Below are 15,934 nucleotides of genomic sequence, written 5' to 3'. Positions count from 1 at the left end.
TGTGGCCTGCAGGACAGGTGTTGCTCACTGACTGACCTCTTCATCTCCACTGCCTATGTAGGAAAGTACATGCCATAAAAATACCCGAGATAACATTTCACTATCTCTCTTATGCAGTAAGAGCAGTGAACTTTGACCTGTTCTTTTCTTATCCGAAAATAAAACAAGCTCTCTAACTCTCATCGATTTAACAGTACTTAATGGATTTGTAACTGCTTAGGAAAGTCATAAATGCAATTTGAGGAAAAGGGGTGGGACTCGGAAGGCAGGGCGTGGATTCCCACTAAACTGGTGGGAGATGAATGGGTAACCCTGGTCACCCGAAGCTGCACGACTGCGAGACTCCAAGCCTCCAAGCCAAAGAAGTCATATCAGTTCAACAAAGAGAACATGACAAGTTATAATTCGTTATGTTACTTCTATGGATAAGACATGATCGCGCAAATATGCTGTGCATTTGATTTAGTGATTTTAATGCGTGAGTAAATCTCACTAAATGTTCAGTCTTGCAACCAAAAGTCACTCTTTTACATTTAATACGGCATGATTCCTCCGTTTAACGTGTTATGTCTTGCGAAGCAAAGACACTCATGGGATGTTGGACAACGAGTTTCGACTTCGGACACCTGAAAGCGCATTCCAAGGTGTCCGTGTTCTTTACCATGATCCTTATATTCACCTATTTATTCTACTGTCTCACTGGATACTGCGATTCCATGCCGAGTCCACTGTACGTGCATCAGAGTTTCAGAAGCAAACTTTTCCCAAAGGAAGGGAAGAAACTCCAGCCGGACGCGCACGGGAACGGCTCCGTCGTGCGCGAGCTCCTCGATCAGGACGCGCCAGACGTGGAAGATGAGAAGCGGCAGCGAGCTTCAGGCTATGACACTTACAGCAATCTTTCTGTGTCAAACAACTTCGGGACTAAAGAGTTTCCTCAGGCGATTATCATCGGCGTGAAAAAGGGGGGAACGCGCGCGCTTCTGGAGTTCCTGCGCGTTCATCCTGACGTGCGAGCAGTGGGCGCAGAGCCGCACTTCTTTGACAGGTTTTATGAGAAGGGTCTTCAGTGGTACAGGTAGGTCTGTCAATAGTGTGAATTATATTATCGCTTTATACTAGGGCTATAGTGATTATCAAAACCAATAAACGTGTCAACTTTATTATGCAGCCATGAAAGATATCACGCGCTTGTTGCATGCATGGACACTTATTACGGCACACGTGAAACATTATGAATGCAATAGGCTATAGGCTATCCAGAGTAGTGGCATTTTTCTTAAAGAAATATAGCACAAGCAAACTTATTTGCAGACTCTCTATGCTGTGTATAATACAGTGAGAAGTGTTTTGAATCACTTTACATTGAAGCATCAACGCCACTTGCATAACACATTACAGTACCATTAACTGCAAAATATGGTTTGTTTATTTATTTATCCAGCATGTAACAACTACGTAGCTACTACGTAGCAACCATTCTCCCCTTGCAACTGCATAGCAACGTGCTAACAACCGAAACCAGTGCCCTGGCAAGTGGCAACCACCCGTTCTAGTACACTGGTGCTTGAAGTGGGAGATGCAAAAAAAAAAGCTATAGATTAAAATACAAAAGTGCCAGTTCTGCATTATAAACCATCACATCTTATCACGGTCTTATCTGACTGTATAATCACTCCCTATGATTTTGATTCTTTGAGACTGCAATTTTCTTTATCCAAGTTACCCACTTAAAATGTTAAGAGTGGTAATTAAGTGAGCCACCAGATGTTTTAAGCCCAATTTTATAACAGACATTGTAATTTATCTAGATTGAAATGCATATCTGAGGCACATAAAGTTTCTGTCGTAAAGTCTTCCAGCCGAGATCATTGGTTTAATTAACTCCTCTAAAGAGTTTTCACACTGAGACTTCTTATAAAACTGCATGTTTAGACTGTCCATCAAGCAGTTATACGTGTGTCTGCATGATCAGCAGTTGATTCTTCCTCTCTATTTGAATGCCACTTGGTTCATCACCTGTCAATAACCGGCCCAGTTTAGAGTCATGTCTCATCGGCAGGACATTCAGCCCTCTGTCAATATAATGTCTGTGGATTGACTGTCTCTCTCATCTGTCTCTCATCTCATCCAACCTGAAATCAGACACATGGGAATCATATCTGAAACACGTCTTTCCTACTTTGGGCCTAAATGAAATTCTGTCATTATTTACCCACTATCCAAACTCGTATGCTGTTATATTTTTCATAGAACCTGAATGGGTTTGGAATGACATGAGGGTGTGTAAATGATGATAGTTTTATTATTTTATTATGGAGTTAATAATCATAGACATGGGCCGTTTATGATGCATTTCTTCTCTGCTGAAGACAGCTATATCTTGTGAAGCGACTTTGAGGCTTAGCCTGATGATTTCTCTCTCTTTCACGCACTTGCACACACATTTGTTCCAGCATGTGGTGACAGCCTTATGTAAACAATCTACCCATGTACGGGGTTTTTCTAACGTATAATTCAATATCAGTCTTGTCAACACCACTGTTATTCTGTGTGTGTGCAGATGTGTAATGACAGCTGAGCTATTGTGCATGCCAGCTGGAAGCCCTACATGGAGGAGTGTGTGTGTGTGTGTGTGTGTGTGTGTGTGTGTGTGTGTGAGAGAGAGAGAGAGAGAGAGAGAGAGAGTGACCAGGTCGTCATATACTTTACTCATTAAAAGGTCATGACTGTGTGAAATATTGTACATTGTACATTAAAATTGTATACATTATATACAGGTGTTTAGTCAAACATTTTATTTTCATTTACATTGTTAACTAATAGTAATCTAAAATGTCGAAATAGTCTATTTTCGTAATCGTATTTAAAAAAAATCTTCGAAAGTTTGTAAGTATTAGTTATTAATTATTAGTAGTAACAAATATTAAATCGTATTATATGCAAATCAAATCAATGTAATTATATAATAATTATAATATTTATAAATGTAATAAATTAATTATGAATTAATAACAAATTATAATATATAATTTATAAAATAACTATAATAACTGCATAATTTATTAAAGAATCGTAACTTATTTCTATAACCTGAAGATCATAAAAACCTTCTGAAAGCTGTTTCTATATTTTTTATTGCTACTTTTTTCTCATGAATTGCTAATATGTTCTGATTAACATGTCCATCCATTACATGTTCTTTAATTCTGTTCATTAATCCATAAAAATCCTTCCTCCCCCACCTGACTCTGGTAGCACCTTTTCATGGCTCCATAAATCACTGTGTGGAATAAAAGTCACCTCCCAATCAATGATGAATGCAGACGTGCTGATTATCGATTCTTCCTTAACCAACTGTATTGCACTTAGGCATAGAGACAGTTAATTAACCTGTGCATATTCAATCTTGCTGACAAACTGCTGCTGCCTTTCAGCTCTTGAGATTCTTTATGATGCTCCAAGGTGCTTGGCTATAAAGGTTTATGCTTTAAGACCTGTGTTTTAAGAGAATACTCTTTTGTGATAGATATAGGTTTACCTTTTGTCTTGTGAGTGCTGTGTCACAGAAGGCTCGTAGAAATGATGAGGAAAGATATTTATTATTTAAATGACTGAAGTTGATCCCTTAAGCAGACAAAAGTAGGTTTTAGAGTTGGTGTTGGCATTATACTTATGCTAAAAGTGGTCAAAGTAATTTGATAAAAATATTACAAAATAATTATTTGATTTAGGCTATGTATAATTATAAAATATTAATCATAAAAAAAATTGTATATATTTAAAATAGATTTATTTAATTTGTTGATTTAATTTATGTAATTTCTATTCTGTATATAATTACTTATAATTACAAATTATATATAAATAAATATATAAAATTTGTAGATTTCTATAAAATAGAATATATATGTATGTATATATATATATATATATATACATACTATTTTTATATTATATATAAAATATAATATTTTATATTATACATACTATTAATTAATTTATCAATATTTTATATTTTAAAAACGATTTATTAAATTCTATATATGTATGTATGTATGTATATATATATATATATATATATATATATACATACATACATATATACATATATTTTAATAGTAGGCCTAAACAGTTTTTAAGATATTAAACATTTATAAATAAATTAATAGTATGTATAATACAAAACAAAACAGTATTCGAATTATATATATATTATTAAATATTTCATAATTTTAGATAGAAAGATATTTATTTTGTGCAAATTTGCCATAAAATAAATTCCAGAAGAAATGCCTTAAAACAACAGTTGATATTTAGGCAGAATTCCAACAAACTGTCTTAGAAAAAGCACTCAATCTTCAGCACATGTTTCTTCTGTTAATCTGTCCCTGATGTTAATGAATACATTTACATTTTGCATTACACATTCAATTTAGATATTAAAGCCATACATTTCACAGTGTCAGAGTGCCGATTTGACAGGCTTGATTTCCCATATGACCCGGGTCTCTAACATTAAACTAGCCATTGATTGATCAGGGCTGAGGGTAGTGGTGTGGAAGAAACCATCAGCGCTGCAGAACAGAGATAGATGAGTTATCTATATCCTCAGAGTCGTAATGAAGAAGAACAGTCAGGAAGCAACTGATGAAAACCATCATGTCCCAAAACAATTTGTTGCACCAAATGCAGGGTCTCTTGATAATAATTATAGGAGATCTGTTTATATGTGGCACTAAACAATCTTAACAGATCTCAGATATAAAAAGAAATTGCATTGGAAGGGAGGCCTAGACTTATACAAAATAAAATTAAGGTTTTTTATTGGAATTGATTGTTCCCGTGAAGAATCCATGGAATCTTTCCACTCCACAAAATGTTCTTTATAGTGGGGGAAAGGTTCTTTAGATTGTTAAAATGTTCTTCACACTAAGAAAAACATAGTTCTTTTAAGAACTGCTCACTGAAAGGTTCTTTGGGTAACCACAAATGGTTCTTCTATGGGATTTCTGGGAAACCCCCTTTTTGGGAACCTTTATTTTTAAGAGCGTTTCATTAACTTAATAATGTGATAATCACAGGAAAAGGTTCGGGAAGCAATTTCAGCTGCTTTGCAAGCTTCCGCTATTTTGCTCATTTCATCGGCACGCCCTCTCTTCAAAACCCCGCCCTCCAAATGTACTTAAGCTAATCCTGTCAGCAAATCTGAATATGCAAAATCACGACTGACAGAGAGGGTTTCTGATTGGCTAGCTTAATCGACTACAGCGGCCGTTATTTTTTTCTTTCTGTGTGTCTTTCATGGACACACCTGGCTGAGTTGTAAGTCTGTGAGAAACGCATTTAGCTTTGCTTTGCTTGTGAATTTTTTTTATTTTTTTTTATTTTTTTTTATGATGTGGTTAGCAGGAGAATAATTTCCTAAGGAATAACTTGGAGTGGGTATAAGTTACAGTCTAGGCCAAGAGAAAGAAAGCTTTGGCTTGTCCCAAGTTGTTCACCAACCCACAACGGCATAGATAGTTGTTTTTGATGCGTGGCTTCTCAGAAGAAATGCCTCGTCTTCTACTGCTGAAATAAAGAGAAAAGCCCAGTATATCCCTCTTGAATACTTCCAATAAAAAAGTATGATTAATCAGGCAAAAGAAAAAGTGGTTGAAGACACTAACCTCTGAATTGTGCAGCTGCAGTTGTTCTTCTGCGACTGACTGTTAAAGCTGCTCATACGGTGGGCTGTTAACCAAGCCAGGGATGTGGTTTCCTCCAGGCCGGTCTTAAAGCTTCATTATGCTGCTACACACTCCATATTGAGTCACTTAAAATTCTGTGTGGTGCATATTTGAACAGATTTCCATTGTACAATCTGTTTTTACTTTTATATTCCTGCATGTGTGCATTGAAACGTCTATAGGAGCTACAGAGACGCTATCTGGTCACATATAAATTTACATCGGTTTACTATGTAAATGTAGTTTTGCTCTTTGGCTTTGGTTCAGTCAGCAGTTACACATTTGTCACAGAAACCGTATTCATTGCACACACCACCATAGCATATAGTTCAATGAATACACACTGTGCCAGGTCTTTTTTCCCCAGGGTCCTCCTGCCAAATTTATACTGTAAATTTATGTCAGGCGTTTGTGGGCATTTAGCAATGTCCTGATACTGGATGATCTCCAGAAAATGTGACACATCCTGAATCTCAGATGCATAAAGGATACAGTACTGCTTATACCTTTTAAGGCTAAACTTGATGCGACTAAGTTTTGTGGCTTTATTTTAGGTTTAATCTTCTGTTTGTGCAATGCTGAATGTCAATTTTCATTGTTTTTATTGACTGGTTCCTGTGGTTGCATCCAGCAATTAAAAAAAAACATTAATTTAACAACATTAAATGTATAACATAAAACCCTTATGTACTTAACTGATTAGAAAAAACTAAGAAAAACTATGAAGAAACAGTTATTTCAACAAAAAATACATCAAATGTGAAGCGTCACGCAGAGAATTGTGGGAATGTCAATTTACGTTTTTTTTTTTTTTACTTCCAAAAATCTTACATTTCACGGTATTTTACTGTAAAATTACACTAAATTAAACAGTTTTTCACTGTAGCAGTTTTACAGTCTTTTACCGTTAAAATCACGATCATTTTTTAAAGCTTTGGCCAGTTTTGCTGCCCACCAGTAACATTAGATCATCCAGCAAAAGCACATAGATTGTACTTTTAATGATATCTTATTGTGTATTGTTTTATTGTTATATGTGTATTTGTATAACTATGTTGGCCAGGACACTCCTGTAAAAGAGATTTTAATCTCAGTGAGGTTCTCTCCTGGTTAAATAAAGATTAAATAAAAAAAAGAAACATAAAAATTAAAAGCACCCACTCTGTCCACCAGTGATCTGCAGCCGAGGACTTCTTCCTCCTCGTTGTTTCCGGTGACTGATCCTTAACACAACTTCAAACACTTAATATCTAAAAAATTTCAGCCAGTCTGTTTAGATAATTAGGAGCTTCGGAAGTAGATTTAAAAAGCAGGAAGAAAAGGAAGCACATCCTGCCAGGGCTTCAAGAGACTGATCAGGAGGATAACGTTGGATTTGCAGTTCATTGTTTTGATGTTTTAGAAACGTTTGTGTCATAAATGTAAATTTATCTTCAAATTAAAAAAAGTTTTCACCCCCCACCCCCCCCCACACACACACATTCTGAGCACCATGGTATCATTGTACGAATACTTTTTGGTCCTGAGACTTTCACAGAAGATATCCATGTTTTAATATTTAGACCACTTCTTTTATTGATTGCTATCAGGATGTGAAGAGAGTTTCAATCAATATAACAAAAACTGTTTATAAAATAAATTGCCTATACACTTTTAACTAATATAAGATACATACATACATGTACACACCCGAGAAAAAAAATAAACTAAATACCAATTTTAAGTATACTCTCTCAACCCTGGCAACATAGATCAAAATGATTCAAACAATAATTAATATGTGTACAGCTCTGGTTTGTTTTAAACCAGCTTAACCACCCTTGTATAAGGCTTCATGTCATGTACTGCTTTAATTTCAGTTGGCAGCATCTTGCAGAGTTGGGAGCCCTTTTGAGAAAAGCTCTTTATATTATATAATTATATGAGTCATTACTTAAAGTAGTTCACAAAAAAAAATGTATGAGGGTTTTTGCTTTTGGGTCTGGCTGCTCATTAGATGCCACTATCTGATAAGGTAGAATCGATAGGTATTTTAGAAGGAATTTAAGAGGAGGGAGTTGACAGTGTCTTCATCTTTGGGTGTGTACGTCCTGCTACTGCTTCACAGATAAACCCACGCAAACACACACTCTCAGCAGCACCACTGATTTTCCCACATGATAGGAAGGGCAGTTAGTTTCTCTCTCTCTCTCTCTCTCTCTCTCTCTCTCTCTCTCTCCCCCCCCCCCCCCCCCCCCCCCCCTCTCTCACTCATACACACATCACATCACATCACATCACAGACACACACACTCAAACTCACACACACACACACACACACACACACACACACACACACACACACAGAACATTCTGATTTGCTGCTAGTCTGTTTCCTGTTAATGCAGGACCTTCCTCTCTCTCTCTCTCTCTCTGTCTCTCTCTCTCTTTCTCTCTCGGATGTGAGCGTTTAAACCTCGGCTTCTCCCTTGACCTGTGGCTTTCCTGCGATGCCACACATGCAGAGTCAAAACCTGATGTTTCAGCGCCCGCTGAGTGTTTCTTAAATTACAATATTTGACTGCTCCGACGTTGCTCTTTCACAGCTTAATAGAGAGCTCAGTTTGTTTCAGATGCAGCATTCCTTTGAAGAAAAGCTCAGATCATTTTTGCCTTGAGTTCATATTAAAATCATTGTCAATAGTGACACAGAAAGTCTAGAGGGGAGATGTGCGATCACTAGGAGATCTGTTCTCAGGAGATAAAACTAAGAAGTCTCTATTTCATGTAATTGATGTCTAAAAGAAACAATTGAGGCGTTTAAGAGGACTCCTCTGTCATTCCTCTTCCCTAAGGGCTTGTTTTGTCTCGTGTTTTCTGTCCGCTTGCATGTTCGTGCAGTTTAACTTGTTATTTCCAGCTGACATTTAATTGCTTCCCACAGTTTCTAGAAGCTTCCATTTGCTCTGTAATGACAAGCCTGTGTCCTGAATGCTTTCTCAATAAGAAGGTCCTGCCGTCCTCCAGCACTTAACCGAGCGCTGCAATTACATTACAACCCATTACATTTTGTTTCCTTTTTAGCATGGGCTTTTTTTGAGTTTTAATTGCTTCCCAAAAGTTACGATTTTTGTTTTAATTTTGTCAATTCAAATATATTGGACAAAAGATCCGTACTGGTTTCAGGCCCATGGTGAGCCCTTAATAGGAAGCAACTTCCTCCCAGAGACTCATTGCTGCCAGATGTGGCAGAGATCCTACGGGAACATCCCGGGTCACTGCTGCCAGACACAGGGGGGTCTTCAGTCTGGATGTTTTCCTCTGATAATGGGAGAAGGGTCATATCCGGTGGTTCATGTAAATGAGGGAGAGATGATCCCACTCTGTTATGACGTGTATAACGCAAACAGCTCAGAGGAAAAGGTAGAGTAGGAAGAGCTTGTCGTGTAATCAGGCATGACTTACCGCTCTTTGTTTATTGTCTCTTTTTTATAGTTCAACATGTTTTTGGTTCAAAAATTTATTTGAATATTTTGAAAGTAACCCACAGAAACCTAAACCAAACAGTGGTGGTCAGTCAGTATATTTATCTGGTGTCCAATATGAAACCATGTTCTTTTGTTCATCTTTTTCAGGAATATTTTGAGGTTTTTCTCAAATCAATCTATCTATCTATCTATCTATCTATCTATCTATCTATCTATCTATCTATCTATCTGTAGCTGATTATGTAGCAAAATACATGCAGTTTTGATTATCAGGTGAAATTATTTTGTTGCAAGGATCCTTAGATATGTTAGGAAAACAATGTTACAATGTAGTTTTCTTAAAATTTGTAAGACTTATTTTATAATCCAATGAACGCCAAACAAATTGAGTTTGTTGATATTTTGAGAGGCCATTTTTGCACCAGGCCACCCGCAGCCGTGCCTTCTGTACTAGTAAACAGAAATAAATTGTTGCCAGGTTCCGAGCTGATAAGCTCACATGTACACCCACATTCCCAGCCCAGATGCTAACCACTAACTCTGCGCTGGGTGTGATCAAAACAAACAGCATGGATGCTAGCCGCTTCATCGCCCTGACAACCGCACAGGTAACGGCAGCTGCTGCGAAGCCACCCGATAAAGAACAAAACACACGAGCGCACAACTGGCGAGAGATCAAAGGTTGTCGCTGGTTAGCTGCGTTTGCAAACCTGGCCAAAATGGGGGCTTTATCTTGCTGTGCTTCTTTGGATTTGAAGATCAAATGGATGGACCAGAGTGTGTGGGCCATTGGCGTGAATTTAGAAAAACCCAAACTATTCGCTGATTACCAGGTTGCTCTCCCCAACGTAAACATGATGTCAACAGACACGGCCAGTGCCATTATGGATACCATTAGCTTGATTACTCTGAATTAAACAAGCACTTAGCTGAGTGTACATAGCCAAACAGTGCTTGCACTTTAGATGCAGGGTGAGGATGACAACATTGACATTAACCATGACACTGTGAATACAAATTAAAAGGTTTGCATGCTTGTAATGCATCAAGATCACATCTCTAAAAGTTGGCACTGGGAACATGCGTCATGTAAACATACTTGAAACACTTTTAAAGAAATTTTTTTTTTTAGAGATTTTTATTCCCTATTGTGACGTATATCTGGATGAAACAGCTTCCCGAACAAGAAAAAATACAGGGTGGGACTTGATTTTGTCCATATATGTCAGAGTCTTAGGCAACTGATTGGATGGTTGTGTTTTGCTATTGGTCGATCTCATGTGAGTGACAGGTTGCCCCGCCCTCATGTCAGTAAACGCATCATCAGAGGAGAGAATTAAGGAGATTAAATAAGAATTGATTAAAGGTTACATGGACAGGAAGTTTTTTTTTAAATAAATTAAGATGTGCCCAGATAAATTATTTATAATAAATACCACGATATTCCATTAAAGATGGTGATTTTAACAGACTAAAAATTAACATTGTTTGAACAAGCGCAGCATGAAGAGTCTTCAAAAATTCTCCTTAAATAATAACAAACTTTTGGATGATATCAGAGTAGATAAATAGTGTCACAATGTGGTGATTTTTGGTGATCTGTTCCTTTAAAGAGCATTGCAGGTCAAATAATATGGCAAATCCAATTTCTCAATGTTGTCCTTCATTCTATTTCACAGTCAGCAGGCCACTGGCATAAATAACTCTGATTCTTATCTCTGTGGTAAAGCTCTCGAAGAGAAATATGATTCTTATTAGAGTTCAGTATTAGCCTCATGGCATTGAGATGATGGCCAGCCTCAGAGAGAGAGAGAGAGAGAGAGAGAGATCGCTTTCCAAACGCCATCCCAGACTAATGAAGAGTTAATCTACTACATATGTTCTCTATGGAAATAATGAGAGTTAGTGTAGAGACTTTTCCATTTGATGCTGGAGCTATTGGACATTCATCGAGGAGATTAACTGAACCTTATAATCAACAAGAACCGTAATATATTTATACTTAGTTATATTTATTTATTTTTATAAATTATATATTTTATATTGTTACTTATTACCATCTTAGAATAAATCATTATTCATTTTTATAATATATTATAGGCTACATAACTATTAACTGTATTTTACAGGCTACATGCATAATGCAAATGATTTTTGCCAAATTTGGTGTAGAAACGATTTCACTCACAAATTGCTAGAAAATTTCACATTTAATTACAAAGAAATAGCAACAATTTTGAAGTAAGCAATAATACTTGTTTTATTTACAACTTCAAACATTTATTCCACTTTGTGGTAAAGGCAAACTTTTAAACGAGGATCTCGCAAAAATCATCAAATCAGCACAAAATGTGCTCAGGCGTTCTGGGGACGAAACCCATCAGGAAATGACTGCTAAGAGCTGTTATGGTTTCGTCTTTTCTTTCTTTTATAGCAACTCACCACTCCCTTCTCGTTCATTCCACTAGGCTGGTTTTTAATAAAGTCAACTTTAATGTTTATTTAACAACACTTTGCATTACTCAGGATAGAGTGAGTAATTCAACAGTGACCTCATCAGAGAAGTGCTTGTTTTATATTTGATAATAAAATGAACATCTTTCATCATAATGAACTGAACACTTGTGACAACTTCATCCGCTGGCGAGAGCTGAAAATGGTGGCAATTATCACGTCTCCAGAGTCACTTTTAATAAAGTTTTTCATTTAGCAGAATTGCTTAAAATTGCAGTTCAATATTTAGTTTGGACGACATAGGTGAAGCTACACATAGTTTCTGTCCCAAAACCTATTTAGCTGCCTATTTAGACGACATTTATGTGCACTCCAAATGCAAATGCTGTTCTGAAAGCCAGCATAATTATGATTTTGGACAGATTCTAATGCAGCATCCCTAAAGGCACAGTTCTTTCAAACATTTAAATTCTGTCATAATTTCTTTCATGCTCATGTCATTCCAAACCAAACATGTCTTACTTTTTCAAGGTAAGTTTGAGTTACACAAAAAAAAATATATATAAAAAAAAATGTGTAAGTCATACAGGTTTGGAACAACATGAGGTTGAGTAAATAATGACAGAAAAGAAAAGACAATAAGACAATCCCATAATGCATACATATTTTTTTTATACTTGTGCCTTATTAGAGTGTAGCTTTATCAACATGCTTAAGCCAATTTTAGCGGCCTTGGTTCTGGAAGCATTTTCCCATTCATTTTTTCATTCATTCATTTATTTTCATTGTCTGGTTGGTGGAGATTTCTTTCCTGGAATAATATTTTTAAACATGATTATTATAAGTTGAAATAATGTAGACTGATGGCTTCTGCCTAAGCATATACCATCGTTTAACAACCTTGTAGCTTATAGTATGTCTGTCTCTTTAACGGTTTATAAGTTATGGTTAAAAATCAATTCCCGTATGGATAAAATGAATGGGATTTTTACTTCTGGAACCCATTTTGCACATTTCACATACTGTGGCAACTTTGGCCCGTCCTCAAAGAACATTTGTGTAAGTTGGGTATTTTTCTTCTTTTTTTTCCTTTTTTTTTTTTTTTGCTGTACGGCCAAAAAAACATGGTATGGATCAATATCAACGCCATAATAATGTTTGAATGAAACCTCAGGAGCTGAAGCTCGACACATGCTCTAAGTGGTTGACCAATTACAACAGACCGGGCAGCTGACCAATCAGAGCAGACTATGCTTTTCAGAGAGACGGCTTTAAAGAGACAGTAACTAAAACAGATCATTCAGACAGAGGGTGAAAAGAGGTGCTGCAGCAATGTATGAGAAAAATCATGTAAATGTATCTACCAGACCACAAAAATAAAGTTATAAACTTGTAAATGAGCATTATACAAACACTTTAAAACTCTAATGCATATTGGCAATATTTAGGTGTTTCAAACCATTTAGTGACCTCCATTATGACACTTTCTCTACTTTCTCTTTCTGTAGGAACCTAATGCCTCGTACTTTAGATGGCCAGATCACTATGGAGAAGACACCCAGCTACTTCATCACACGTGAAGCCCCTTCCCGAGTTTTCTCCATGAGCCGCAGCACCAAACTCATCGTGGTGGTCCGTGACCCCGTGACCCGGGCCGTGTCAGACTACACTCAGACTCTGACCAAAAACCCCGGCCTGCCATCTTTCCAGAACCTGGTCTTTAAGAACTCCACCACGGGTCTGATCGACACGTCCTGGAGCGCCGTGAGGATCGGCATCTACTCCAAACACCTGGAGAACTGGCTCAGGTATTTCCCGCTTGCGCAGCTTCTCTTCGTGAGCGGCGAGAAGCTGGTGACGGATCCGGCGGGAGAAATGGGCAGGGTGCAGGATTTCCTGGGACTCAAACGAGTGGTGACCAATAAGCACTTCTACTTTAACCAGACTAAAGGTTTCCCGTGCCTCAAAAAGCCAGAGGGGAGCAGCAGACCGCGATGCCTGGGGAAGACGAAAGGAAGACCGCATCCGCACATCCCGCCGGAGGTGCTGCACAGACTCAGGGATTTCTACAGGCCTTTCAACATGAAGTTCTACCAGATGACTGGCCAGGACTTTGGCTGGGAGTAAAGAGTTGCAGCCAGGACCCTTTTTGATAATGCAGAAAGCTATGAAACTGTCTATTGATTTTCAGCACCTTCACAGTGTGTACAGTCAAAGCTCATGGTGCATATTGTGTCCTCTGGCCCAAAAAGACAAAAGCCTCTTTCACACATACAGTCTTTACTGGTAAATTACCAGTAATAGATCGTGTGTGAACAGGACCTTTTAAAAAATACCGGTAAATTCCCTTATTTACCAGTAATACACATACTCTGTGTGAATGCAGAATGATCATTATGATCACTTACGAGAACTCTGCTTTGGCCCAATCATAAAGTTCTAATTGAGATGACGTGATTACTCAGTGATGTTTACAGTAAGCTGTTTAATAGTTTTTCTATTTAAATATGCAATCATCTTTGACCGTTGCGCCATGTCTCTGACCCGGCCTTCTTTTCTTTTCATCAGCGCTGTGGCTCTGCAGTTGGATACTATTATGTGCATCTTGTGTTTTTAAGAGCAAACATGCTTTCTGCTTGATCATCCCCTTAGGCCTTTCACTCAGACATCAACAGATAGTGAAACTAAAGCGCTTCTCCTCATGTGGGCGGATAAAGACAACTGCGCAGCGTTTAAAGATCACTTCCGATGATGACTGACATCACAGCATTTACCGGTATTTTAGTGCTGATGTGTGAATGGTCTCTTACCGGTAAAAAGCCGGAACGCCATTGCTTGTGTGAACAGCATATTTGTGTACACTGGTAAAGTCATTCTGGCAATTTTACAGTAATTTACCGGGATTGCTGTGTGAAAGGGGCTAGTAAGAAGCAAAAAGTCAAGTCACTTTTATGTATATAGCCCCTAAATGCGAGAGAACGCAAAAGCATTGAAATATATTTTTCCCTCCCAGTTCTTATTTTTTTTTCAATCACCATGTCCCTTTTAGGGGCTCGAATATAGCGCTTTATATAATACAGATTGTTTTAAAGCTGCTTCACGGTAACAGAATCAATGGTGCAAACTTCATCAAATATATATATTAAAATTCTGATGTAAAGCATCTTTACAAACTGTTAATTCAGTTCAGAAGAGATGCTTTACATCAATTTTTCATTGTAAAATGAGTTCAAATCAGCTATAAGCAGCTCAGCAGAAGACAGTGTCAATAGTGTCGTTACTCAGCTCAAGTCAGTTCAAGTTTTGTTCTCAGAATCAAATATTAAGTGTCTTTTAAACCCTAAATGAATGCATTGAAACATTTTTACTTCCTCACTCAAACACTCCTCATCATTAAATGGATTTAAAACAGGCATGTAACAAACGTTAAAGACTCTGGGAAAGAGGAGGCGGGAACCGGCGAACGTTCAACATAAACTTTAATCACCAAATAAACAAACGGAAAACTGAAAGTAAAACATAGAAACATGATAAAACACAGCATAAATGTCCCAGGCCTGGTCCTCTCTCGTCCTTCACTGTCGTCACTCGTCCCTTTATCCTTCAGGAGCTCCTCCGTGGGACTCGAGGCCGGTGTGTCGCGCAGGTGATGCTCAATAACACTCATTAAAGATCCCACGGCTCTCTGCCTCTTTTAGGCATTTTCATTTGCATTTTCCATCTAGTTTTTGTTTGCGTCTGATTCAGCTGAGTATGATCTCGAACTGACTGAACAGAATAAGGGCTCTGATGTCTACTGCCTAAACGCTCCCTTATTTCACATGCCCATAATCATACTGCTCAAAACACATTTGTTCTTTGTGATTTATTGCTGCCAAAAAGAGAAAAGCTTGGATGTTGTCATTCAACCACTGTTATGTAACAGACATGAGACATAGAGGAAAGAAAAAAGAGGGAGGGAAGCAATAGAAATGTACTATACAAACTTTTATTATTTATTTTGTGTGTTTTTAAAGAAATTGCCAGCTTCTACAAGAGATCCTGTTTTACAGTAAACAGGATTGGTTTAGATTTTGGATCATGCAATTGGTTTTATGCCATTGTTTGTTTGTTTTTTGTTTTTGTTTGTTTTTTGACAGATGATTATTCGTATATATTTCTCTTAGGATATGGTTTCACAGTGAATTAGAGCTATTTATCCCGTCTTATTTTAAATAGTTGATTTTCTCAATAATTATACAGGGACGAATACTGGACTATGCATTATTCTTAAGACAATAT

The 15,934-nt window shown here is 37.3% G+C and overlaps 1 protein-coding gene across 1 annotated transcript; it reads left to right on the top strand.

Moving 5' to 3' along the window:
- Positions 1-306: 306 nt before the first annotated feature.
- Positions 307-14,325, top strand: LOC309495091 (heparan sulfate glucosamine 3-O-sulfotransferase 6). Its single transcript, XM_082164638.1, has 2 exons — positions 307-1,078; positions 13,162-14,325. The coding sequence occupies exons 1-2, from the start codon at positions 567-569 to the stop codon at positions 13,778-13,780; spliced, it is 1,131 nt and encodes a 376-aa protein (XP_082020764.1). The 5' UTR covers positions 307-566; the 3' UTR covers positions 13,781-14,325.
- The last annotated feature ends 1,609 nt before the right edge of the window (positions 14,326-15,934 follow it).

The sequence above is a fragment of the Leuciscus leuciscus genome, assembly GCF_965113295.1.
Source record: "Leuciscus leuciscus genome assembly, chromosome: 3".
Taxonomy (NCBI): Eukaryota; Metazoa; Chordata; class Actinopteri; order Cypriniformes; family Leuciscidae; genus Leuciscus; species Leuciscus leuciscus.
The sequence above is the reverse complement of the archived record's forward strand: the minus strand, read 5'-3'. Positions and strand labels throughout refer to the sequence as shown.

Excerpts from the sequence above, each read along its gene's own strand:
- LOC309495091 (XM_082164638.1), top strand. The coding sequence starts at position 567 with ATGTCTTGCGAAGCAAAGACACTCATGGGATGTTGGACAACGAGTTTC. Across the intron at positions 1,079-13,161 it reads AAGGGTCTTCAGTGGTACAG|GAACCTAATGCCTCGTACTT; the intron begins GTAGGTCTGTCA and ends CTCTTTCTGTAG.